General features: G+C 52.7%; 1 protein-coding gene across 1 annotated transcript; it reads left to right on the forward strand.

Moving 5' to 3' along the window:
- Window positions 1-6,531: 6,531 nt before the first annotated feature.
- BPIFB3 (BPI fold containing family B member 3) lies at window positions 6,532-25,093 on the forward strand. Its single transcript, XM_001154813.6, has 15 exons — window positions 6,532-6,655; window positions 7,651-7,807; window positions 10,542-10,646; window positions 11,055-11,195; window positions 12,975-13,038; window positions 14,812-14,872; window positions 15,654-15,745; window positions 15,863-16,042; window positions 18,058-18,111; window positions 20,037-20,207; window positions 21,134-21,201; window positions 22,501-22,543; window positions 23,350-23,413; window positions 23,963-24,039; window positions 24,823-25,093. The coding sequence occupies exons 1-15, from the start codon at window positions 6,532-6,534 to the stop codon at window positions 24,850-24,852; spliced, it is 1,431 nt and encodes a 476-aa protein (XP_001154813.1). The 3' UTR covers window positions 24,853-25,093.
- Window positions 25,094-25,885: the final 792 nt, after the last annotated feature.

A 25,885-nucleotide genomic window follows, 5' to 3' on the forward strand; every position in this document is an offset into this window, starting at 1 on the left:
GTGTGTGGGTGGTGTCATGTAGCCAGAGGCCTGATTAGGTCACTGCTCCCCTAGCCATGGGGCCCTGGCAGGTAAGCCCTCTCCCAGCCTAGCCCAGGCCCATGCCACAGAGGAAGGAGGGCCCATCTTGCCTCATCCCAGATGCCAGGGCCGTTCCCTTGTCCCTCACCATGAGCTCTAATCCCGTCACTAATCGTCTCCCCAGCTCTGGGACAATGGCAGCCTTGAGGGAGGCCTGGCAGGTTCAGATGCCAGGGTAATCCATGGGCTGCTGATGCCTGGCCCTGGGCGTGCCAGAGACACCCCTCTGCCCCCAACCCACCCTTGGATGTTCCCACAGCACACTTATGGCTACCTAAAGCCTTGCTGCCACCCTCTCCAGGCTCAGTGTGCTGATGGGGAAACCAAGGCACAAGCTGTTAGGGTTTGAAGGCCTGGCTTCTTGCCAGGCCTTGGGTACTGTGTGGCCTTGAACAAGCCACAACTCCTCTCTCAACCTCAGTTTACTCATCTTTACAGTAAGGAAGGGGTTGGATGCTCTGACCTCTAATCTGATGTCAACAGTCTTTGAGTGGTCAGTTCCTCCAGATTCACCCTGAGCAGAAAATGTGGGCTGAACTGGCAAGGGATCCCTACTCCATGACCCCACTCCCTGGGGAGGCAGTGATAGGAGGTCTGCTGGGCACTGCTCACCTCCCAAAATCCTCCAATCCCAGATAAGGAAGTAGAGGCCCAGAAAGATGAAGTGGCCCGCCCAAGGGCACGTGGCACATGTGGAGCTGGACTTGAACCCTATCTTCCTGAGTTCAAGTCTCTTCCTCACTCCTTCACACCACACTTAGCAGTGGAATGCAGTGTTCTCCTTTCAAGAAAGTGAGGCTCAAGGCTACAGAGTCAGAAAAGAGCAGAGGGAGGTCTTCGATTCTGGGCCCACAGCTATTGACCCTCCGGGACCTGCCAGACAGCCTCACCCTGGGAAAATGAAGCCACACAATGTTCCCCACACCTGTGTTCATACCAGTACCCACCTACCTTGCCTTCTCCCTTCTCAGCCCACTCTCAGCTCGAGTAGCATGGGGAGGCCTCCCAGGGATCTCACCACCATCTGCACCCTTGGCCCCCCTCCCTTGATGCCTTAAAGTTCATTTCTAGGATACCTGTCCTCACAGCCATACCAATTAGGTGAGGAGGGCCACCTTTAATATGAGCCCATTTTGCAGATGGGAGAACTGTGGCTCTGTGAGTTAAGTCACTCAATTGTGAGTGACAGAGCCAGAATTTGGACCCAGAAATTTTGGCTCCAGAGCCTTTACTCTAGGAACTAATGCCCAGGGGTATTTCTCCTCATCAAGTCCCTCCCCTGCTCTAATCCCTTCCTTGGCTTCCCATCACCCTCACCAGGGATATCAAAAGGGCTGCACATCATATTGCCTTGGGGGCTTGTTAAACGTCCCCCTAGGTGCTTGTCAGTGGAATCAGTGTTGCCAAAGGTGAGGCCAAGAGATATGTATTTTAATGAATCCCTTCCTGTGGGCAGGCCCAATCCCTGACCTGGCTTTGGTTCATGAGGGGATATGGGGACGCCTGGGGAGCTTATGGGTGTGTCAGAGTCCCCTGTTGGGTGGGGATCGGGAAGGAGGAGGAGAGACGAAGCAGGCCAGAAACAACTAGGTAGCATTTTCCTCTCTTCCAAGAGGCTAGGCTGGGCAGTGGTTAAGACAATGAGTGTTAGACGGTCTGGCTGGACTCCTGTGTGACATCCGGCAAGCTGCTTACCCTTGCTGAGCCTTGGCTTCTTGAGTGTAAGAAGAGGAAATAATAACAGCACTGATCTCACTGGGTCTTTGTGGTGACTAGATGTGCTCACATACAGCAGGTGCCTTGTACACGGTATGTGCTGAATAAATACTAGTGTTAGTTTTCTTTCCTCTTCCTTCAAACAAATGCCTTAAAAACACTGGGGATACCCAGCACAGATGAGGCTGTGGAGTAGCAGCATTGACCACGTGCAATGGCATAATGCTCAGGGGAACCATAGCCATAGAGAGTATGGCTAAACATGCGCATGCATGCTATGCTCCAGCAATTCAGCTCCTTGTTATTTACCCAAAAGAAATGAAGAATAAAAACATAGGCCCAAGCTGGGTGGTGGCTCATGCCTGTATTCCCAGCACTTTGGCAGGCTGAGGTGGGAGGATCACTTGAGGTCACGAGTTCGAGACCAGCCTGGCCAACATAGTGAAACTCGGTCTCTATGAAAAATACAAAAATTAGCCAGGTGTGGTGGCAGGTGCCTGTAATCCCAGCTACTCAGGAGGCTCAGTCAGGACAATTGCTTGAGCCCAGGAGGCAGAGGTTGCAGTGAGCTGAGATCACACCACTGCACTCCAGCCTGGGTGACAGAGCAAGACTCTGTCTCAAAGAAAAAAAAAATGTCCACAAACAAGAGTGTTCATAGTAGCTTCGTTCATAATAGCCAACACCTGGAAAGCCCAGGCACCACTGGACAGGAAAATGGATAAGCAAACTGTAGGGATTCGCATAATTGAGTAGTACACAGCAAAGAAGACCCAGTCACTGCCTCACACAATGGGAGCAAGGAAGCCACGCACATAAAGCACACAGCAGTTGCACTTAGTGACCCCCAGAAGCATGCTGGACTCAGCACTGAGTTAGCGGTCAGGACAGTGGTCACCACCAGGAGGGCAGTGACTTGGAGGGGACACAAAGAGGGCTTTGAGAGGGCTCCATTTGTAAAAATTCATCATACTGTATACTTGTGATCTGTGCCCCTTTTTGTGTACATGGTTTAGATTTTAGTAAAAAGTTTATCTTTTAAAAAAGTGTGGTGTGGTTGAGTAACCTGGTCCAGGGCCTAAAGTCATCAGAATGAACATTGTAGGGTGAGGGCTTTAGAGATGATTGAGGTAAACAAGGCAAATGCCATCCTTCTTCCCCATCTTAGCAGGCAGAGGTTCAGGGCCCCACGCAGGAGACAGACCCACAGACTCACAGAACCACAGACACAGTGACAGCTTGGCATGTCACAGATTCTGAGAGAGGAAATCCCAGGGGACTGTGGGAGCTCAGAGGTGATACCTCATGCAGCTTGGGGCTCATGAAGGCTTCCTGGAGGAAGGGATGCCTGAGCTGGTGCCTTCAGAGGAATTGCCAATGAAAGCCAAAGTCTGTAAATCCATACAGTAGCTTCCAGGGCTTCATCACACATTGTTTACCACCTATCTCTCACTCCCCTCCAATCACATGGCCCCCCTGCTGTTCCTGGAACACCACCCTAGGCCTTTGTGTGGGGGTCCCTCTGGTCAGCAGGCTCTTCCCAGACAGCCATCTGACTCCTTCCCTCTTCTCCTTCTGGTCAAAAGTCACCCCTGCTTCAATATGAGGCCTTCCCTGACCACGCTATTGAAAATGGCACCCACTCCCCACACTCCTGAGCCCCTTCCCTGCTTTATTTTTGTCGTTAGCTTCCGACTTACTGTATTTTTTTTGAGATGGAGTCTCACTCTGTCGCCCAGGCTGGAGTGCAGTGAGGCAATTTTGGCTCATTGCAAACTTCATCTCCCAGGTTCAAGTGATTTTCCTGCCTCAGCTTCCCAAGTAGCTGGGATTACAAGCATGCGCCACCAAGCCTGGCTAATTTGTGTATATTTATTTATTTATTTATTTATTTTTTATTATTTTTTTATTTTTTTTGAGGCAGAGTCCCTCACTGTCACCCAGGCTGGAGTGTGATCTCAGCTCACTGCAAGCTCCGCCTCCTGGGTTCACGCCATTCTCCTCTCTCAGCCTCCCAAATAGCTGGGACTACAGGCTCCTGCCACCACGCCCAGCTAATTTTTGTATTTTTAGTAGAGACGGAGTTTCACCATGTTGGTCAGGTTGGTCTTGAACTCCTGACCTTGTGATCTGCCTGCCTCGGCCTCCCAAAGTGCTGGGATTACAGGCGTGAGCCACCGCGCCCAGCCCCAACTTACTGTATTATGTGCTTATTTGTCCCTTTCAGAGCTGTGCTTTCCAATATGACAGCCAATAGCCATACAAGGCGATTGCCTGAAGTGCGACAAGTCCAAATCTTGGTGTGCTGTAAGCAGATTTTGAAAACTTAGTATGAGAAAAAGAAAGTAAAGTACCCCATTCATAATTTTCTGTTGGTTATATGTTAAATGAGAATATTTTGGATTTGGTGGGGGTAAATAAACTAGACTATTATAATTAATTTCACCTGTTTCTTTTTACCTTTCAAAAAATGTGGCTACTAGAAACTTTTAAATTGCATTGCATTTCCACTAGTCGGCTCCTTCAGGGCAGGGGAGTTTGTCTCTTTTATTTACAGCGATTTCCCCAGCATCTAGCAGACAGTGGGTGCCTCACAAATGCCTGCAGTGGAGTGAATGAATGGACGCATTTCTCGTCGCTGTCATCTGCACCAGCCTCGGAAAGGGGACAAAGCTCTGGAACTCTGGGGATACTGAGCCTTGGGAGGTGGGGGTGGAGTTGATGCCCCTCCCCCAAGTGTGCCCAGAGTCCCTGTCTCCAGGCCCATTCCCCTCTCCATGTGAGGCCTGGTGCGGGGGGAGAGTGGCGGAAGGTAGAAGACCCAGCAGCTTTAAGTCCCTTCTTTCCCTCCGTAGGCCTTCGCTGGGGAAGGGGTGGGGTAGGCAGGGTAGATTCTGTGCCATTGGAATGGCTCTTGGGGAGCCTTGGAGGGAGCCCAATAGGTGGCTGAATGGGTAGGTGGCAGGGCCCCACACCTCACCCCTGGCTCTGAGGGAGGTGGCTGCCTGTGCAGCCCCCACGCCTTCACTCCCACTCCTGGGCACCGACCCCAGTCCCCTTACTCGCCTCCAAGGAGGAAGGCTTAGCCCAGGCCGTCGGGGAAAACCGCAATTTGCTTCTGACATGACATATTGACGGGATTCTGGCGGCCGTGGCCCCTTTGTGTCCTCAGAGCCGCGTGGGCATATAAGGGCCACCCCTCAACTCGGGTGGGTGGAGGAACCGACAGGAGGCCGGGAGCCCCCACCTACCCCTTGTGGAGCTGCAGGAGCAAGGGTAAGACAGCCTGAGGCAGCCCTGCTCTTGTCCTGACGCCCAGCCGTTGACCCCACTGCCTTCTGCCCTCCCATATGAATGATGGGCACGGAAAGAACTCACCCTAGGAGGAGACTGGGGGTACCAAGAGGGTGGATGAAGAGAAAAACCATGTTACAGATCTGGGGCCCAGAGAGAGGCAAAGACTTGTATATATTCACAGCCGGAGGGGTGGGCAGGGGATCCCTGTCCATAGGATGATCCTATGGAGAGAGTTCCAGGAGTGCCCATTTTTCTCCTGGCCAGTGACATGCTGCTGAATTTCTATCCCCTGCCCCCTCAGCAGGGACCCCTTCTGACACACAACCACGCACAGAGGCCTTAGACATGGTCCCTGCCTTCATGGAGTTTACAGGGAAGAGAAATAAGGACACAAACAGATGCATAATTGCAAATGGAGATCAGCACCTTAAAGTAAATATTCTGGGTGATGTTTAGTGACAGACGGATTTCTTTAGACAAAGTGAAGGACGGAGGCCTCTCCAGGGAGGCAATGTTTATCCAGAATCTCAATGATAAGGAGTCAGCCATGCAAAGAAGCAGGGAGGAGCCTTCCTAACAAGGAACCGCATGTGCAAAGGCCCTGGGGTGGGAAGGGGCCTGGCATGTTTAAGCTCAAGGAGGTCAAAAAGGCAGGCAGGGATTTTGTGGGTAATGGCAAGAAGCCTGGGTTTCGACCCAGGGCAGCGGGGAGCCACTGAAGGGTTTAAGCAGGAGTGATGGGTGGGCATAGATGGATATGTGATTGGGTGGGCAAATATGGAATTGCTTAAAGAAAAATCCCACTCTGTGAACTTAGCAGATTAGCCATGCCCCCACCTGCCACCCCATTCCCTTTTTCAACAAGATTTGGGGTGGAGGCGGGGGAAGGAGAAAGATAAGACATGTTAAGTCTAAGTGTTGGGTGTCCCCAGTCAGCTAGACCTTCTGAAACAGCCTCATGAGCCAGTGGGAAGCAGCTGCTGGAAACAAAGCTCTCATCCTGCTGTCCTGGAGGGGGAAGCCCCTCTGTCTGCAGCTGTCACTCCAGACACCCGGCCAGGCTCACTGGGCCTCTGAGGATGAAGATTTTTATGTCAGATGGACTCAGGCTTGAATTCTGACTGTCTCTGATTAGTTCTGTGGCCTTGGTCTAGTCCCCTACCCCTTTCGGTCTCAGTTTTCCCAGCTGAGAAATGGAACCCAATGAGGGAGAGGCTTGGAAAGTGCCTTGGAGACTTGAGTGCATTGGCAGCTGCACCGTGCCACCTGCATGTTAGCTCTGCTTACATTTGGGAGGAGAAGGCTTTCCTGGGAGTGAAGCTCAATTTGGGCTGTGCCAGGTGGGCAGGAAGGGGGAAGGCTGATAATGGGAACAGAGAGGGGAAAGGCTTGAGCAGGAGAAGGGTCTCAGAGTTCCTCCTTCTGCCCCTTATAGGCATGCAGACAGCCATGCTGGCCCTGTGGTCCCTGCTTCTGCTCTGGGGCCTGGCGACTCCATGCCAGGGGCTGCTAGAGACGGTGAGCACGCTCGCTCGGATTGACAAGGATGAACTCGGCAAAGGTGAGCCCCAGGTGGGCAGTCTGTGAGGGGGCTGCTGCAATGTCAACGACTCAATCTATATGCTTAGAGCATCTGCTTTAAGAGCAGATAAGAGCAGGTTGTGATTCTCAGCTGCTTAGAGAGCACATTCTCCTGGGAGTAGCTGTGCAGGAGTGAAAGTTTCCCTTGCAGGCTTGAATGGGCGATGAATTCCCTCTTACGGGAGGTGGACTGGGTGATATGGGCTGAGGCTGTTTGGGGACTGTGTGTGGCTCAGGGACAGGTACAGAGTGAGGTTGAAGAGGTCGAGAGGAAGGTGCTAGCTGGGCCAGTGTCTCTGCCTCACATCACTAGGGTAGGGGAACTGTACTTGGCATTTGGTACTACAGAGCCCGGTGGCCTGTGGTGACAGTCTCAGGGATAGAGTAGATTGGTCGTGAGCAGGAAATGCTTCAGAGAGGCCCCCTGGCCTGCCTCTACTTCTACAGGGCCATTCCTCCATCCTGCCCTTCCCACAGTCTGCACAGAGTCAGGCCTGGAGTGCCCAGGAGAGAAGCAGAGACCATCTCCTCCAACTTGATTGAGCCCTGGTGGCTACAAGCTCCCCCTTCTTTGCCCTCCCTTTCAGTGCTGTAGGGCAGTCCGGGATCAGGAGCCAAGTTACACTACTGACCCCAACCCAATTTGCTGTGTGACTTTGGACACGTCTCTGCCCCTCTCTGAGCCTCAGTTTTCCCACTGGTAAAATGAAGGGATTGTTATGAGATTTGCTCATTCATTCTCCAAACACTTACTGGGTACCTCCCACATGCCAGGCAGGGAGGGTGGCCACAGGCCCTGCGGTGGGAGTAAGAGGCTGTTATGGCTTAGTGGGTTCCACCATTTGAGTGTAACCTCTGGGTTAATTCCGTTTTTAAAAAGAAGCCTACTCAATCTCAGAGGAAGGAGGCAGCTGCCATGGTCCTGGGGGTGAGGTTGGAGTTTCTAGTACCTTCCTACTTCCACTCTCTCTGCAGCCATCCAGAACTCACTGGTTGGGGAGCCCATTCTGCAGAATGTGCTGGGATCGGTCACAGCTGTGAACCGGGGCCTCTTGGGCTCAGGAGGGCTGCTTGGAGGAGGCGGCTTGCTGGGCCACGGAGGGGTTTTTGGCATTGTCGAGGAGCTCTCTGGGTGAGTCCCACCTGCCGCATGCCCTACAGGAAGACTTGGCTTTGCTTCCAGGAATTGAGGAGAGATTGGCTCTTTTTAATTTGTCCAATAGGCAGTGAAGGTTGTGTGGGAGGGTTGTGATCCGGGTCTAAAAATGATGACTCTACTGCATGCCTGGCAGGACAAGAACAGCAGAATGCCACTGTGGTTGAGGGTTCCAGCTCTGGGGTCAACACTAGTTACTCACTGTTTGACCTTGGGGAAGTTGCTTAGTCTCTCTGGGCTAATCTAGCTATCAGCATGGTTCCCTTTTTCACCTCCTCCTGGTGTCCGCTCAAAAGAGGTGTGCACTGATTAGCCCTTTCTTATCCCCACCATACATTTTACAGGTTTATTTTATGTCTCCTTTGCTAGATTATAAACCCCAGGAGGGGTAGGATTTTTGTCTGGCTTGTTCACTGTTGTGTCCCCGGGATCATAAATAGGGACACAGTGTATGCTCAAAAAGCTTTTTTTCCCCTTTTTTTTTGAGACACAGTCTTGCTTTGTTGCCCAGGCTGGAGTACAGTGGCATGATCTTGGCTCACTGCAACCTCCGCTTCCCGGGTTCAAGCGATTCTCCTGCCTCAGCCTCCCGAGTAGCTGGGATTACAGGTGCCCACCACCACAATGGGCTAATTTTTGTAGTTTTAGTAGAGAAGAAGTTACACCATATTGGTCAGGGTGGTCTTGAACTCCTGATCTCAGGAGATCTGCCTGCCTCGGCCTCCCGAAGTGCTGGGATTACAGGCGTGAGCTGGGGTCTGAATGTTTGTCCCTCACATAGGATTCCAGAACACTGCTAAGATAGTCTGAATGTTTGTCCCTCACATAGGATTCCAGAAGACTGCTACAATTGTCTGAATGTTGGCCCCTCACACAGGATTCCAGAACACTGTTACCAGGTTCTGAATGTTTGTCCCTCAAATAGGATTCCAGAACACTCCTGCTGTGGTCTGAATGTTTGTCCCTCACATAGGATTCCAGAACACTGCTACTAGGGTATGAATGTTTGTCCCTCACACAGGACCAAAGAACACTGCAGTTAGGGTCTGAAAGTTTGTTGCTCATATAGGATTCCAGAACACTCCTGCTGTGGTCTCAATGTTTTCCTAAACATAGGATTCCAGAACACAGCTTTTTTTTTTTTTTTCATTTAAAAAAGTATTTTTGAATGAATGAATGAAGAGCATCACATTATAGCTAATATGCACTAACTCAATGAGCACCTATTCAGGGTTTTCTGTGTGTCTAGCACTGTGCATTGTAAATGAATTATCTCACTGAGCCCAGAGGTAGGACTATTATGAACTGCATTTAACAGGTGAGGAGATAGAGGCTCCTGGCAGTGAAGTGACCTGCCCAAGCTCACCCAGCTAGGGCAGGAGCGGGGAATGTGTCTGTGTGTTTCATCACAGCCCATACTGCCTGGTCAAGTCCAGTGGAAACCAGTCTATGGCTGGTGGGTGAATTAGGGGAAGGTCAAACAACAGGGCCCAGGCAAGGCTGAAGCCCAGTGTATGGAGAAGAGTCACTGGACAGGAGGCAATGGGGTACTGGGAGCGGAAAGAAGGGCTGATGGGTGTTCACTTCCCTAAATGGAACATAATGTCCGGAAAGCAGGCTGGTAAATATTGATGTTGCTCGAGGTTCGCTGTGTGTCATTCTGTGGTAGGTGTTGTCAATGTCCCTATTTTACAGATGGGGAAACTGAGGCACAGCAGCACTGTGACTAGCCCAAGCCCATCCAGTCAGTTAGTGGCAGAGCTGGAGTTTGAACCATCTGCCTTTTACTGGCTGCAGTATTAGCAGCTACTCATGGGGTTGTTGCCAGGACAGTGAGTTAATCTGTGCCAAGCAGCTGAAATAGAGCCGGGCAGAGAGTAAGTGTTGGATAGATATTATTGTTATTATTAATGCAATATTTACTCTCCCTCCCCTGTGAAATCCGCTTTCTCGGTGAGGCTGGAGTCTCAGACATGAGCTTGGCATTGTTCGTGCCTTGAAGAGCTCCTCATAGGTGGTGGAGTCTGACAGCGAAGATCCCATGGGCTCAGGGCAGTGATGGAGGCAGCCCAGGCAGGGCTCAGAGGGCATCTGCCCGAGGCAGAAAACCAGGATGGAAGGCTTCCTGGAGGAGTGCACATGAACTGGGAGGAGTCAGCAAGCTGAAGAGGGATGCAGAATGGAAGAAGGGTCAAGGGAAGGGTGTTCCAGACAGAGGAAATGGCCTGGGCAAAGACCCAGAGGACAGAGAGTAATGACTTGTGAGGAGTCGTGTTTGAGAACCCACTCGGGTTGCATTTGTGTGAGTGTGCAGGGGTATAGCAGGGCGCAATGTCAAGGCCAGAAACCAAACCAGGGCTGAGACTGTGGAGATGGAGTGAGGAAAAACTTTAATTCCTTGAGCCTCTAGCGGTGATGATGATAGGACATTTGTTGAGCACACACTGTACCAGGTTCTGCACTCGAATTATCTCACTTGTCTTTGCAACACTCCTGTGAGGTAGGAACTAGTATCGCCCCACTTTACAGATAAGGAAACTAGGCCCAGAGAGATGAAGTGATGGGCCAAGGGCTCGCAGCTGGCTCTGTGGGTTTGAGGTGAGATAGGGGACACCACCAAGAGCCACTCTGGGCGCCGCCTGGGCTGGGATGGTGGAGGCACTGGGGGGTGTCTGGGAGTGAGCAACTCTCTCCCTGACTCCCATCCTAGTCTGAAGATTGAGGAGCTCACGCTGCCAAAGGTGTCGCTGAAGCTGCTGCCGGGATTTGGGGTGCAGCTGAGCCTGCACACCAAAGTGGGCATGCATTGCTCTGGGTGAGTGTGTCCTGGGGACCTCTACCCTCCTGCTTCCTATCCCACCCCCTGACCTGTTGGAGACTCCTACTCTGCTGTCCCCCCACTCCCACCCCTCTGTATCCCCCATTTCCTTTCACCCTATTTCCTCCCCAAGGGACTCCCAATCCTACTGTTTCCCCCCTGGATCCTATGCCATTGCCCTTCCCCAGGGACTTCCATTTCGCTCTTCCTCCAGACCCGGACCCCACCGCTCAGGCTCACCTGAGAGGGTCAGGGAAGAGGGTGCAGGGAAGTGCAAAATGGGGCAGGGAGGCAGAGGCTGAGAAGGGGGCACAGAGCCTAGGCCACTCGCAGGGCCACCCTGGTGGGCGGGGCCAAGGGTGGGAGCTGGCTGCCTGGCCACGCCCCCAGTGTCCTTTCTTGCAGCCCCCTTGGGGGCCTTCTGCAGCTGGCTGCGGAGGTGAACGTGACATCGCGGGTGGCGCTGGCCGTGAGCTCAAGGGGCACACCCATCCTTATCCTCAAGCGCTGCAGCACGCTCCTGGGCCACATCAGCCTGTTCTCAGGGTGAGTCTGCAGGTTCCAGCCTGCAACCCTGACCCGCTCAGGATCATCTCGCACCCATCTGGGCATCTCCCAGCTCTCCCTGGAGCTGCCAGCTGCGTGGGCCTGAACTCATCCTACCCCTGCTTGTCCCGCCGGTTTCAACCCACTGCACAGACCGACAGATTGAGTCCCACCACTGACAGGGACTCCGGCTTAATCCATAGCTTGTGCCACCCACTCCTGGGCAATTCCCCTAGTTTGGTTCACGGGATCCTGCCGTCCCCTCTCCCCCAGAGCGGGCCCAGGGTCAGCTGGGATCCCTCCATTTGCGGGATTTCAGCCCCTGCTCTCAGCACATGAGACCCAACTCTGCCTCTGACTTGCTGTGTAACCTCAGGGAGACCCACTCCCTATCTCCCCATTCTGGGCCCCCGTGTCCCCATCTGTATATGTGGAGCTGGATTTGATGATTCGGAAGGGGCTGTGACTTCAGTCTCTTCCCAGGGTCTGTCCAGGTGGCTCTCCCTACACCTTGTTGAATCATCACTTTTTTCTTTTTCTTTTTCTTTTTTTTTTCTGAGGCAGAGTCTCACTCTTTCACCCGGGCTGGAGTGCAGTGGTGCCATCTCGGCCTACTGCAACCTCTGCCTCCCGGGTTCATGCAATTCTTCTGCCTCAGCCTCCCAAGTAGCTGGGATTACGGGCGCCCACCACCATGCTAATTTTTGTATTTTTAATAGAGACGGGGTTTCACCATGTTGGCCAGGCTGGTCTCGAACTCCTGACCTCAAGTGATCTGCCCTCCTTGGCCTCACAAAGTGCTGGGATTACAGGTGTGAGCTACCGTGCCTGACCTCTCAATCATCACTTTCATGGGACCATGGAGGCCCAGAGGTCTCCTTGCCTAGGATCACACGCACAGATCCGGCAGGGATGGAGAGGGGCTGCGCTCTGGCTGGGTCCAAGGCCTCTGCCAGCACTCTGAGCCAGCCCACAGCTGCCTCCCACTTGTGTCTCCCCGTTCTGTGTCCACCTTCCAGGCCCAATCCCAATCCCGGCCCCTGCTCCATCTTTGTTGGGTAACTCTGAGCAGTGGGGGATCATCAGGCAGTTCTGTGTTAGCTCCCAGGAACAGGGTAACTGGGTTGCTCCTGTCTCCACGAGGGCCCTAAGAAAGGGATTCCAGGCAAGGGCTTTGGGCTCCTTAAATTCCAGTGGTTCCATCCTGCTCCTCTGGGATGGAGGGGCCCTGGGGAGGAGTGGAGCCCAGGATGGTGTTGGTGTCCTGTGTTTGGGGCTCTGTGGTTGCCATCCTGCACCCCCATGGTCTCCAAACAGACCTGAGCCTGTCTACATGCACTTATCCTCAGGCCATCATTCATTCATTCATTCATTCATTCATTCATCTAACAAATACTTGTTGAACCCCCACTCTGGGGGCTCAATAACAACCATTGTCCTAGGCCTAAATGTCTCTTGTCTACAACTGTTAGAGGGACAAAGGAGACAGACATTTGTCAAGCACAGATTTTACACCAGCCACATACACACTCCCATGTAACCCGGGCAGCAGCAGCTCTCTAAGGTAGGCATTGTACAGTTGGGGAAAATGAAACCATCCCCTGGGTCCCCTCGGGAGGAGGAGCCAGGATTTAACTCAGGTCTCCAAAGCCGCAGTCAACACCACCCCCAAGAGAAGGGACAGGAGAAATCCAGAGCCCCTAGTGTCCGCCCGACCCTGTCATCTGGGTTGAACCGTCCACCTGGCAGCCGCACCCACATGTGTCTCCCTCTGCTCAGGCTGCTGCCCACACCACTCTTTGGGGTCGTGGAACAGATGCTCTTCAAGGTGCTTCCGGGACTGGTGAGTGTGCGGGCCGTGTGCCAGCATGCCCTCTCCCAGGACTGGGCCTCTTTCCCCCTCTGGTTTTGGGTGAAGTTTGGCGCCAGGCAGGATTAGGCTGTACTTCCCTTCCACACCCACCTGGTAATCCCATCCGGGCCTGCTGACCGGCCTTCCTGGCGCGCCTGCTAGTCTGGGGGTGGATGACACGATCCTTTCGGCCTGGGTCCCCTGCTCCCAAATCGTAGGCTCCTTCTTACCCCTGCTCTGTTTCTGCCATTTGTATTAGTACCGACTTTATGTTTTTCTTTAAATTAGCGTGAAATGAAAATTGGATCACTTGGTGATTTTAAACTGAGCCCTGTGCTTGGCAATCATGTCTAGAAAAACACATGTACCTTTATTCATACATCACAATTAAACATATTAAGATTAAAGGATGCCTGTCCATGGCCTGCCCCAGAACATCCTGGCTTCCGCACTCGAGAGAGCTGGTCTGGCCCAAACCCCATATCACCGAGGAAGAGGGGAGGGCCACATAGGCAGCAAAGGGCAGTCAGGCCTCCTGACCGCACGGCCTAGCTGGCTCTCCCTGTGCATTCTTGCGAACGCTGCTGGGGGCAGCAGAAGAATGGGAGCCTAGGGTTGGCAAAACTGCCCTGGGCTTGAGGAAGCCAGTTTGGAAAAGAAGCTTAGCAGGAGGAGGGGCCCCTAAGCAAGACCATGTCAGGCAGGTTTCCACCAGGGCATGAAGGTGCATTTCAACGGGAGCCCCTAACTTAGTCTCTGGGGCAATTGGCCAGCAGCTAGGTTTTGTGTGATACAAAGAGGTTTTGAAAATGAGCATTCATTGCCAACATTCAGCATTGAAGATTTCTCGTAACAGTCCAGATTTCTGGCTTCTGTTGTGCAATCAGCCATCCTGGCTGCCTGATACCTCCCTCCTGTAAGTGGGAAGTACCTCTGGTACCTCCCATCTGGTGCTCAGAGGGTTTGCTTTCTCCATCCCCAGCAGAGCCCCTCTGGTCTCCTCTCATTTCTGTGACTTGCCTGACCCCAGAAATCCTGGAGTTTGGGGCCCCCACTTGACGTGTGACAGCCCTCTTTTGTCTCTCTGAATACAGCTGTGACCTTGGACAGGCCACCTTCTTCTCTGGCCTCAGCTGGAGGATGAAGGGGCTGGACTGCATCCTCTCTGAGGCTCCCACTCCAGTGGGCTATGGAACTCAGGTTCTGTGATTCCCAGACTTGGATTCTGAAAGTTGAACCACTTGCTCCCTATTCTCCTAGCACAGGGGTTAGGAATGAACACGTGGTGATATGCAGAATGGACACTCCAGATCCAGGCCTGACTCTCTGGGTGGAGGAGAGGAGGTGCCCCTCTGTGGGGTCTTGATCCTAGGCTTCCCAGTGCCCACGTAGAATGGCAGGGGATGGCCTGTGACTTTATGGGGAACCAAAGCCGCTTTTGCCTCCTCAGGTAAAGGCCTTGTCCGCATGCCCAAACCAGCCCCTGAAATGTGTCTCCCATGGTCCCCCAGCCACCTTTAGGGGTTTTCTAATGGGGCTCTTGTAACCAAGGGAAGACAGCTTGGGGGCCACCCAACCCTCTGACACCTCAAGCCCCAGCCCCTTCCCTGCCTCCCACCTGTGTGTCTTCTGTCTGTCTCTGCCTTCCGCCTTGCCTTGGTCCCCAGCACCACATAGCAGCAGATAGCAAAGCATCTAAAGAACATGCAGCTGTCCTCGCAGTGAGCTCTTCTTTGCCCTGTAACATGTGTCTCCCTGACACAGCTGTGCCCCGTGGTGGACAGTGTGCTGGGTGTGGTGAATGAGCTCCTGGGGGCTGTGCTGGGTAAGTCAGGGCTCAATGCCCTCCTCTTTGCCCCTTCTACCCGTCTCTGTATGACCCCAATGGGGTAGGGTACGAAGGGGAGCCAGAAGCGGCAGGATCTCGGGGTCCTTTAGTTCCTCCTCACACTGACAGGCTGCCCCTTTGAGGAGCCTCATGGAGGAGGCCTGGGCTGAGGCCGCCTAGCAGGGCATGCAGACCCAGAACCATCAGTTCTCTCTATGTTGGGTGCTGCAGACCAACACTTACTGAGCACCTCGTGTGCGCTTGGCACTGTCAGAAACAGGGGGAAGATATAATGATTACCTGGTCAGACTAGATGACCGAGGCCCAGAGAGCTCAAGTAAGGAACCCAAGGCCCCGCAGCCACAGCAGACCCCAGTCTCTCTGTGCCTTATGGAGACACAAGTGCCTTCTGTGTTCACAAAATGGGTTTGGGAAAATATTAAAAGGCACAACCAGGAAAAGAATAGAAAACTTGGGGCCGGTATGTCTCTATGGGTGGTGTTATGTAAGAAAGGCAGGGTAGCAGTGTGTTAGTGGCATCAACTCTGGAAAACAGGAATCCTGGTTTTGAACACCGTGACTGTGTGGCCTTGGCCTGGTGACTTCCCCTGTCTAAGCCTCAATTTCCACATCTGTAAAATGGGGATGACAGTAGCAGCCAAGTGAATGCTTAGTAGAGTGCTAGGCATTCAGCAGACACTCAATAAATGGAAATAGGGGCTATTATGATTGGGAACTGGGCTTATAGGGTCGTTCTCGCCCCCACTTTCCCACGCAGGCCTGGTGTCCCTTGGGGCTCTTGGGTCCGTGGAATTCTCTCTGGCCACATTGCCTCTCATCTCCAACCAGTACATAGAACTGGACATCAACGTGAGTAACCAGAGGGGCCTCTCCTCCTGCTGGGGGTGGCTAGATAGGGGATGCCGGATCAAGGCAGGTGGGTGAGCACCTTAAGACCCTCCTCGGCCCTGTTTCCTGCCCCTGCAGCCTATCGTGAAGAGTGTAGCTGGTGACATCATTGACTTCCCCAAGTCCCGTGCCCCAGCCAAGGTGCCCCCCAAGAAGGACCACACATCCCAGGTGATGGTGCCACTGTACCTCTTCAACACCATGTTTGGACTCCTGCAGACCAACGGCGCCCTCGACATGGACATCACCCCTGAGCTGGTGAGTGTGGTGCCCGGGGGATGGGGATGGGGGCTCCTTGCCCTGCTGTGCCTTGGCATTACTAGTGTTGACCTAGGCCCTGATCAGCCTTGCTGAGCCCTCCTCTCTATAATAAAAGGGAGTTGAACAAGTTTAGAGTGTGTACACTGCTGTTCTCCACTCCTGTACTTAGGGGAGACATTGCTAATCGATCGTGGTCCTCTACCTGGTTAAACCTGACTGGGACTTCTGAATCCTTCTCAACTTGGCACTCCAGGAGGTCACTTTCAATTGGTCAGGACTGGCATGTGGAATGAAGCCCACTTTCCATCCCTGTATCAGATGAGCCTTTCTAGAGTCTAAGCACTAAAGTGTGAACCACTAAAATTTCCACTGCTTTCTCAAGAGCAGATTTGAGTGGAAGAAAAGAAAACTAGGCAGGGTGGCTCATGCCTGTAATCCCAGTACTTTGGGAGGCTGATGTGGGAGGATCTCTTGAGCCCAGGAGACACCCCATCTCTACAAAAAATACAAATATTAGCCAGGCATGGTGGTGCATGCCTGTGGTCCCAGTTACTTGGGAGGCTGAGGTGGAAGGATCATGTGAGCCTGGGAGGTCAAGGCTGAAGTGAGCTGTGATTATGCCACTGCACTCCAGTGTGGGCCACAGAATGAGACCTTGTCTCAGAAAAAGAGAAAGAAGGAAGGAAGGAAGGAAGGAAGGAAGGAAGGAAGGAAGGAAGGAAGGAAGGAAGGAAGGAGAGAAAGAAAAGAAAAAGAAAGAAAGAGAGAGAAAAGAAGGAAGGAAGGAAGGAAAGAAGGAAGGAAGGAAGGAAGAAAACTAGGGTTGGATTGTACCAAGAGTTACCCAAACATTTGTTCTGCAGCTTCTAGTACCTCCCAACTTCCATTCTGTCCATTCTGGCCCCTCTGACATCCTGGAAAGCCCAGACCCCAGAAGCCCCACCCAGAGGCATTTATTTTGGTCTCAGCCTGGGCTCCCCACCTGTAGCTCAGGCCCAAGGAAACAGGGGTTGGTCACTCACTTCTTGCAAGTGGGGTCCAGACAGCACTCTGAAGGCCTCTGGGAGGCTGGAACAGGACCCTGAGCTGGGGAGAGGGTGTCTTCCAGCTGGGGGATGGGGGCAGTCATAGCCAGGCAGAGACTCTGCGTGTAAGAACGTGCATGTCTGAGTGGCCTGCGGATGTGGGTGTGTGTATAGGAGCATTGAGTGTTTGCATATGAGCATCGTGGCAAGAGAGAGGAATGTCAGAGGCCTCGTCCTGGTGCTGCATGTATGCTTATCCTGTGTGAACAGGGCTGTTCTGAGAAGTGGGCATATGTAGTTCGGTTGTGGGGGGGGTGTCTCAAACATCAGGGCCCCCGGAGGCTGGGCCATCAATTAGCAGCCTGATGGGACTATAGTGAACTGGAGACCCTGTGCCCCATTTCTCAGGCAGTTGCCACTCAGCTGCCACAAGGGGAGGGGGTGCAGGCTCAGTGTGACCAGATTTTCCAACTCTTTAGCCAGAAACTGAAAAATTTACATATGACTTCCTGATTTATAAATACTAGAAATAAATTCATAGTTTTTGAAAATACTATTTGGGTAAAAGGCAAAAAGATCTGGGGTCAGATCCCTGGGCCTTTAGATCGTGAGCCTTGGCAGAGTAAAAGGTTTTGAAGTTAGCCTGCCCAGGTTCAAATCCTGGTGTCACCACTTACCAATTGTGTGACCCTTGGCAACAGCCTCAGTGTCTCCATCTGTTAAATGAGGGCAATGGTAGCACCCACCTCTTTGAGCTGTTGTAAAGGTGAAATGAGCAAAGGCGTGCAGAGCCCCTAGCATCTGCCTGGCATGCAGTAAGTGCTCAGTAATCGCTAGCTGATAGAACAAACTTGAGTGTTTGTAGTGATATATGTATGAAATTGGCAGGGTAGGGGGAAGAGTGGTGAACGAAACTGCTCTGAGTGTGCTGAGGGATTCCTGTTCTGTCTCTGTGCTCACCAACCCTCTCTCCCATTGGGGGTCCAGGTTCCCAGCGATGTCCCACTGACAACTACAGACCTGGCAGCTTTGCTCCCTGAGGTGAGTGACGCTCTCATGGGTTTTGATCATTGTAGCTCTTTCCTGATGACCATGAATGGAGTCCAGAATCTTTCTCAATACAGCTCTCCAGGCAACTGCAATTCAACAGTTGAGTCCAAATTCACACTAAAGTGTGAATGACTAACACAGCATCCTTTCCTGATAGCAGATTTTGCTTAGAGAGTAAAGGATTAGGGCTTGACTGCCCCAGAAATCAACTGGGCATTTATCCTATGGAAATTGTTTCTGTAGCACACAAGGACAAAAGTCTTTTCAGGTTACTGAGCTCCCTTCTACCAACTGGCTTACTTCATCCTGACCTTAGTCTTCAATGTCCCCAGAGAAAAGACTAGGGCACTTGTCTTGGAGAGGAAAGAAAAGGGAGAGTGTCAGGTAGGTCTCACTAGTGGACATAAGTACATGACTTCCAGGCCAGGCCTCAGCTTTCCCATCCTTCAACTGGGGCTGGACCAGCTGCTTTCCAGCTGTGAGAACTGGAATTCGTACTGAAGTTAAAATATCTACTACAAGGTCCTTATGTAACAGCAGGTTCTGAAAGAGGTTGGAAAGAGGCCTAGGGGGCCTGGGCTCTCACCAGAGAGGATGGAAATGAAAGCTGGGTTTGGGGGCACAGAGGACAAACTCTGTGAGTTCTTGAAGTTGGTGATTCAAAGCAGTCTGGATGAATGAGGTCGGGGCCTCAGCTTTCCAGAGTCCCTTGGCTAAAGGGCATAGGAGCCTCATGGAAGGGATGCGATTGGAGTCAGACATTCAGAAGAACCTCCAGAGAGTAGGAGTGGAGAGGGACATGGGGCAAGTGGAGTTGGCTGGGGCAGGGGTATCCAGAAGCAGCAAGCTGGGCCTGCCCCTCCAGCATGGGGAAGCTGGGCTTGTCTCTGGAGGCTGAATCCTTTGGTCTCCATTTGCTGGCCTCGCAGCTTTAGAGCCCCATGTGGCTTCAGATTCTGTGGCATGTGAGGGTGGAATCAGGTGATTCCTGGTCCTGATGATCCTGCCCCTTAGGGATTCTGGGCTTGAGGAAACCTAGACTCAAATTCCAGCAGGCAAGGGACATGCTTATGTGTTCCAAGCTTCTGTGGTTCTGTAATTTCCTTAGTCTCATGACGTTGCAATTATGAGACTCAGAATTTCCTGATTGTGTGCCTCATTTAGGCAGTCAGCGTATATCCACTGAGCACCTACTGTGTAACAGGCCCTGCAATGGAACAAGGGCATACCTGCAGCTGGGGCTGCACAAAGGGCAAAAGATGAAAGGAGGAAAAAGCTTGTGCGCTCAAGGGGTTGCCATTCTGCTGGAGGTGACAGACATTGCACAAATAAACAGAAACAGAGACAGTGTTAGAAGGTGGAAGAGCATGGAGTGGGAAGGTGGCTTAGGAGTGCTGGCTGGTGCTTTTAGACATGGTGCTTTGCAAGGCCTCAGTGAGGAGGTAACATTTGAGTGAAGGAGGTGAGTGAGGGAACTTTGCAGTTCTCTGGGAAGATATTTCCAGGCAGAGGGAGCAGCAAGTACAAAGGCCCTGGCGCCTGCTGGGAGCATCCCTGGCAGCTGGAGGAGCAGCCACGTGGCCGGTGAGTCTGGAGGGAGAACGCAGGGCAGCAGCGGGAGGAGAGCAGGTGAAGTGGAGAGGCGGGCAGGGGATGGAGGACACAGAGCCTATGGCCTCGGGGAGGATTCTGACTCTGCTTGAGACAGGAAGTCTGATTTGGCAGTCCTGCAGGTCGGTGTCTCCACACCTGAGTGTCAGCCTCATGGGGGCTGAGCCCAGGCCTGTGTCTTTCAGGCTGTAACCTCGTTGCCCAGCACATTGCCCGGTGCCTGGTAGGTGCTTAGTGAGTGTTTGCTGACTGACTGACTGATTGTAGTCCTGGGGCATCTAAGTTATGCCCCTGCATTTCTCCAGGCCCTGGGGAAGCTGCCCCTGCACCAGCAACTCCTACTGTTCCTGCGGGTGAGGGAAGCTCCCACGGTCACACTCCACAACAAGAAGGCCTTGGTCTCCCTCCCAGCCAACATCCATGTGCTGTTCTATGTCCCTAAGGGGACCCCTGAATCCCTCTTCGAGCTGAACTCGGTGAGTGGTCAAGGGGTGGCTGGGGGCCCGGCTTTGGGGTTCCAAATGGGGGTGACTATCTCCAGGACTGTGGAGGTACCGTCCCCCTGATTTCAGGGTGGGAGCCCCACATAGTCCAGCACAGGAAGCCCCCCGCCCCACAACCACTGTCATCATCTGGGCTGAGACCCAAGCCTCTGCCTCAGTTCCTGCCTGCTCCCTCCTGTCATGTCTGCCTGGGCCTGTTCGGGCTGCCCACACTGCTTCTTGGGGATCTCAGACGTTGCTCCCCATCTCCCCAGCCTCTCTGCCCAGCTACCTCCCTAGCTATCTCCCTGACGACCCTCCAGCTTCCTCTGACCCTCCCGCTCCAGTCAGCTTCCTCCACCCCACCTCTGCACACATCTGGACCGAGGCAGGCCCCTCCCCCGATCCTCCACCTTGGCTCCCCATGGCCAAACACCTGAGCCTGACATTCATTGTCCTCCTGCCCCATCCTTGCCTTGCCTGTCCTTGTCCCCTAAGCCTCAGCTACTCAGGTCTACCAGGTCCTCCCTCCCTGGCTTGTCTGTGCTAGGTCCACCACCTGGAGTACCATTTTCCCCTTCCTTCCACTAACTCCTCATCTTTCAAGATTCAACTGTTACCTCACTGGAAAGGCCTTCCCTCACCGCACAGCAGGCATGCTTGAGGGGCTCTCCAAGCTCCTGCAGCCCCAGAGCTTCCTCTCCTACATTACCAATTGCCCTCAATTTTAATACTGTGGTTCTCTGCTGTTCAAGAAAACAGCAAAACCTTCAAATTACCTTCTCAGGGCTCAGCACAGACCCTGACACACAGTAGGGCCTCAGTAAGGGTTAGTGGACGGAACAGATGGATGGAGGCAGACCCGTCCTCAAGCTCCTTCTGCCGATTGGGGGTGACCTCTGCCTGCTTTGCCCATGCAGGTCATGACTGTGCGTGCCCAGCTGGCTCCCTCGGCTACCAAGCTGCACATCTCCCTGTCCCTGGAACGGTAACTTGGGATCCTGGGGACAGGATCTTGTTCTTGTCTTTAGGAACAAGAATTAGGGGCTGACAGGATCCGCCTCCCGTTTCTTGAGCATCAACGCAATTCCAGGTGTTTTTCCAGCATCCTCCTTGCCTTCAGGACCCGCCAGGGAGGAGACAGTGTTAGTCCATGTTATAGACAAGGAATCGGGGGCTCAGAGCAGCAGGCTCAAGAGTGGGCTTCTTCCACGGCACCCTTTTGCTGCTGAAAACCTGCCTCTGAGAGATAAACCTGCTGCCAGGATGTGGAGTCCAAACTCCTGAGTTATCAGCCCCAGAGGCTAACCAAGAGACAACCGGCCTTGAGTGTCAGGAAATGTGTTGTTATTTATGGGGACTTGTTAACTTGTTACTTCTCTATTCTCCTCACCCCTGTGGTAACTAGGCATCCATCAAGATAATCATAATGACCAGAATGATGGTGTTGGTGACAGTCCTTCATCTACATGCACAGTACTTTACAGTTTGCAAAGCACCATCTACATGCACAGTACTTTACAGTTTGCAAAGCATCGTGCTGGCCCAGGCTCACACGGCAGGCCGTCCCTAGAGCAGGTGTGCAGTCTGGGCCTCAGTGCTGTCACCATGGCGGGGCCCCGGCCTGTCTGTCCCTCCCCTGGCAGTAGGGACTTTCCTGGAGATTGCTGGGACCTGACGTCCTACGCCACAGGCACCCAGTGCTCCTCTGACTCCGTCTTAGCACCCCCACAGGCTCCTCAGGCCACTGCTGGCACCTGCCTTCCATTGTTGCCCCATTGCCGACTTTGATGGAGGGCCTCGCCTGCTGCCTGGGTGCACCTCCACTTCCTGATGGCAGTTCACGCCTCAGTCTTTTAGGAGGTAGAGATGCGTGCCCAGGCTCTGGCCCTGAATCTGCACTTGGGCCAGATATGATCCATCAGTGAGTTGCTGCCTTGAGTGAGCACCTGCTGTATGCAAGGCACTCTGTGTCCAGTGCTCAGTCTGGGGGAGGGTCACTCCTCTGAATGGTTCAGCCACCTGCCCAGGGTCAAATAGCTGGGAGTCAGACAAAGGCGCCAAGGCCAAAGGTGGTGGTCATGATGCCTCAGAAGGGAGGTTAGGTCCCTTTGGGTCCATTTTACAGGTAGGAAAACTGAGTCTCTGAGTCAAGGCTGGATAGAGGCAGAGTGTTGGGCCAGTAACCCTGTTTCCTGATGCTGAGAGCTATGGTGGGGCAGGCTGGGGGTGGGACAGGGGTGGTTGGGGGTAGCAGGGGCCCCAGCATCTCTCTTCTCTCCACCAGGCTCAGTGTCAAGGTGGCCTCCTCCTTTACCCATGCCTTTGACGTAAGTTCCTGGGAGGGTGAGGGGCTTGGCGGTGATGACAGTCTTCAGGTGTGGCATGGAAAGGGGGTGGCCATGAGTCATGGGCCATATGGCTGAGCTGACCTCAGGACTGGGCTCCGCCCCAATTAAGCCAGAGTGGGCAAATATCAGGGTGGGTGTGTGTGAGAGAGAGCAGGGGGTGTGGGCAGTAGGGAGAGAGAGAGAAACAGTGATCATCTTAGGAAAGTGAATCTCATGATCTTCCACGGTCTTGGAACCTCACAAAGTTGTGGACATCTAGAACCTCACAAGGGTCCATCATTCTGGAACTTCTCCCAAGTAATAAATTTCCCGAACTCAGCAAGTTCCATTTCAGAGCTCACAGAGCCCCGAGGTTCCTGCTTCTTACAGAGTTCTGAGGTTCTGGAATCTCACCATGGGCTCAGGTTCTAGAACATTCTCAGAGTCCCTAAACTGACAGGAATCTAAGGTCAGACCCCATAGACTGGAGCTGGGCACATTTCCTTCCCTCTTTCTTAGGCACTGCCCACCTCCAGCCCCAACAGAGTCTTACAGGAAGGCACTTCTTCCAAGCTCATGGGGCCTGGGGTAAAGCCAGCCTAAATCACAGAATCTCTTTCGGGGTCACTGGTGGACAGCCCAGGCCACCCCCAAGTGCCCTGTGCCTGCCAGGAGCTGTGTCCTCAGGCTTGGGGGAGGCTGAGGCAGCTGGGCCCCTGGGTTTCTCTCCCTGGGAAGGGGATGCTGCTGCCTGTAAAGCCACACCCCAGAGCACCACCCCCACCACCCTGTGTGTTCTGTTGCAGGGATCGCGTTTAGAAGAATGGCTCAGCCATGTGGTCCGGGCAGTGTATGCACCAAAGCTTAACGGTATGGCAGGTTTTGCTCTCTTGGACACATGGAGTGTCTGAATTTGGGATTGTCTAGTCTGTTGCCTCTCTTTATGGTTCTGATGGGGACACTGAGGCCAGAGAGAGAGGTTGATCCTCATTCGCAAGATGCAGAAACTGAGGCACCAATTTTTCCATTTAAATGACATTGATTAGCACCTACATCTTGCCAGCCTATGGACTTCAAGCGCTGATCTGACCTCAGTCCTGGCTTAAGCTCCCACAGTCTAGTAGGAAATAATCGTATAAACAAATGATTAGAATATAGATGACCCAGAGTGTGTAAGGGATTGATGAAGCCTTTAGGAGGCTTGACACGGGGGCACCACTGACACAATACAGAATAGGGACATTTTTGTTTGGGTGTAGGAGGATGAGTAGGAGTTTGCCAATAAGAAGCTGATTCTGTGAGAAGAGAACTGGCTGGCTAGTGAAAGTGATGGAATAGGGTCAGCAGGGTCCGAGGGTCCCTAGGGTCCAAGAGCTCCTCACCAATGTACCTTCGTTTTCAACGATTCTCTTTTCACAGTGGCCCTGGATGTTGGAATTCCCCTGCCTAAGGTTCTTAATATCAATTTTTCCAATTCAGTTCTGGAGATCATAGAGGTGAGCCTTCTCTGCAGATATGGCCCAGATGGGCCTTAAGCTTGTCTCTGGAAAGCTCTGCTTGAAGCTAATGAGGGGAATGCTTTGCTTCATCCTCTTGTCTGTCCCTGACCCATTTTCTAAATTTCTCAGTGAGTTACAAATTACCTAACTTAGGAATGGCAAATATATGACATGTGTGCTACCACTCCTCCATTTCTTGCCCATGGCAGACATCATCAATCAATCATGGAGTTCTTTCCCATTGGATGCAGAGACATGTCTGGCCTCTAGAATGGAACCTAAGATTCACTCACAGAATCACAGTTCCCCTGGTCCAACAGCAACAAATACATATGCCATCTCTCCCTTATCTTGTGTCTGCAGCAGATATGACCAATGGATCATGACCCTTTTTCTTGTGGAATATTGATATGGCCTCACAATCCTTTTCAAACCAGCCCAACTTTGGGTGGTGGAATAGCTCTAGGAGGTGGGCAGAGCAGAGAGTTCTGTACCCATTTCTCAGATGAAGACTAAGGCTGAAGTAGGTCAGATTTCTGGCCCAAGTTCACACAGTAAATTAATAGCAGAAATGGCAGTTGAACTTGAGTCTATTAAGTCCTCAAGTCAGAGCCTGTCCCACACTGGATGTCATTTTTTCATCATTCATTTATTCATTTAATGAGTGCCTGCTGTATTCCAGGTACAGGGCCAATCCCAGGGCAGGGGAGTAAAGATGGCTGCAGGGATGGGGCATTGCAGAGACTCAGGGGTGTAACCACGAGTGGTTGTTCCTTACAGAATGCTGTTGTGCTGACCGTGGCATCCTGAGGCTGAGACATGGCCACCAGCCTTCCCTGTTGACTACTAGAGACCACCTGTCTACTCTGCCTCAATTTCCCTCCCAGTCTCTAGCTGATGTTGGTGACAGTAAAAATGCCCTCTGGCCCTGAAGCTCTACTCCAAGTTTGGGGTAGGAACTGCCTGGCTAATCATAGAACTGCCTCAGAGAGAGCTCTGGGGTCTCAGTAGCAAACCCTGAGCTTTCAATAAATGACTCCTGTATCTGGGTATCTCCTGGCTGGTTTATTCCCCAGTCACATAGGACTTGACTTGGCCTTTGCCTCCAGTGCCCTCCTTAGCTCCAGGTAGGAGCTTCTGGGAGGTGAGGGGACTCAGGGCCTTGTCATTGTAGCTTTGAGTCCCAAACTGACCTTGTTGGCCTGGGCAGCCTCTGTGTCCTGTTCTGCCTTCCTCTCTGTCCCTGCCCCCCTTGCCTCCAGCTCTTTCTCTCTTTCTCTAAATACTTCTACTTTTCCCTCTCTCTCTCTGAGTCTGCATTTTTCTCTGTTTCTGACTTTGGGATGCTTATCAGAAGTGACATCTGAGCTGAATTTTGAAGGGAGAATAGGAGCTTTCCAGGAAACAAAGGCACTAGCACCCCAGGAAGCAAGGATGAGTGAGACTTGTTCTTGCCCTGTGGTGTGGGGGGTTCCTATTGGCTGCACATCCGACATGGACACAGCTCAGAACAGAGCTGTGTCAAACGCTCTTGGTGCAGATGGGGAGACTGAAGCCAGAGCAGGGCTTGGCTCGCCCTGGTCCACACAGCGGCAGAGTTGGGATGAGAGACTAGGGGTCCTGCCTCTAGGTCCTGGGCTTCTCCCCACTGCTTACGATGGGCACCTTTGGTGAAAAATGTCCCCAAGTTGGCACTTACAGATGGCCTGAGTGAAGAAGTGCCAACCAAGTTTTGATAACTGGCTCAGAGGATTTGAGGCTAGGCACTAGGCAGGGGAGACTTGGAGCTCATCTGAAGATTTGTCCACAACTCATTCATTCAGCCGACCAGCCAGCCAGCCAG

This window comes from Pan troglodytes, chromosome 21 (assembly GCF_028858775.2).
Source record: "Pan troglodytes isolate AG18354 chromosome 21, NHGRI_mPanTro3-v2.0_pri, whole genome shotgun sequence".
Lineage (NCBI taxonomy): Eukaryota > Metazoa > Chordata > Mammalia > Primates > Hominidae > Pan > Pan troglodytes.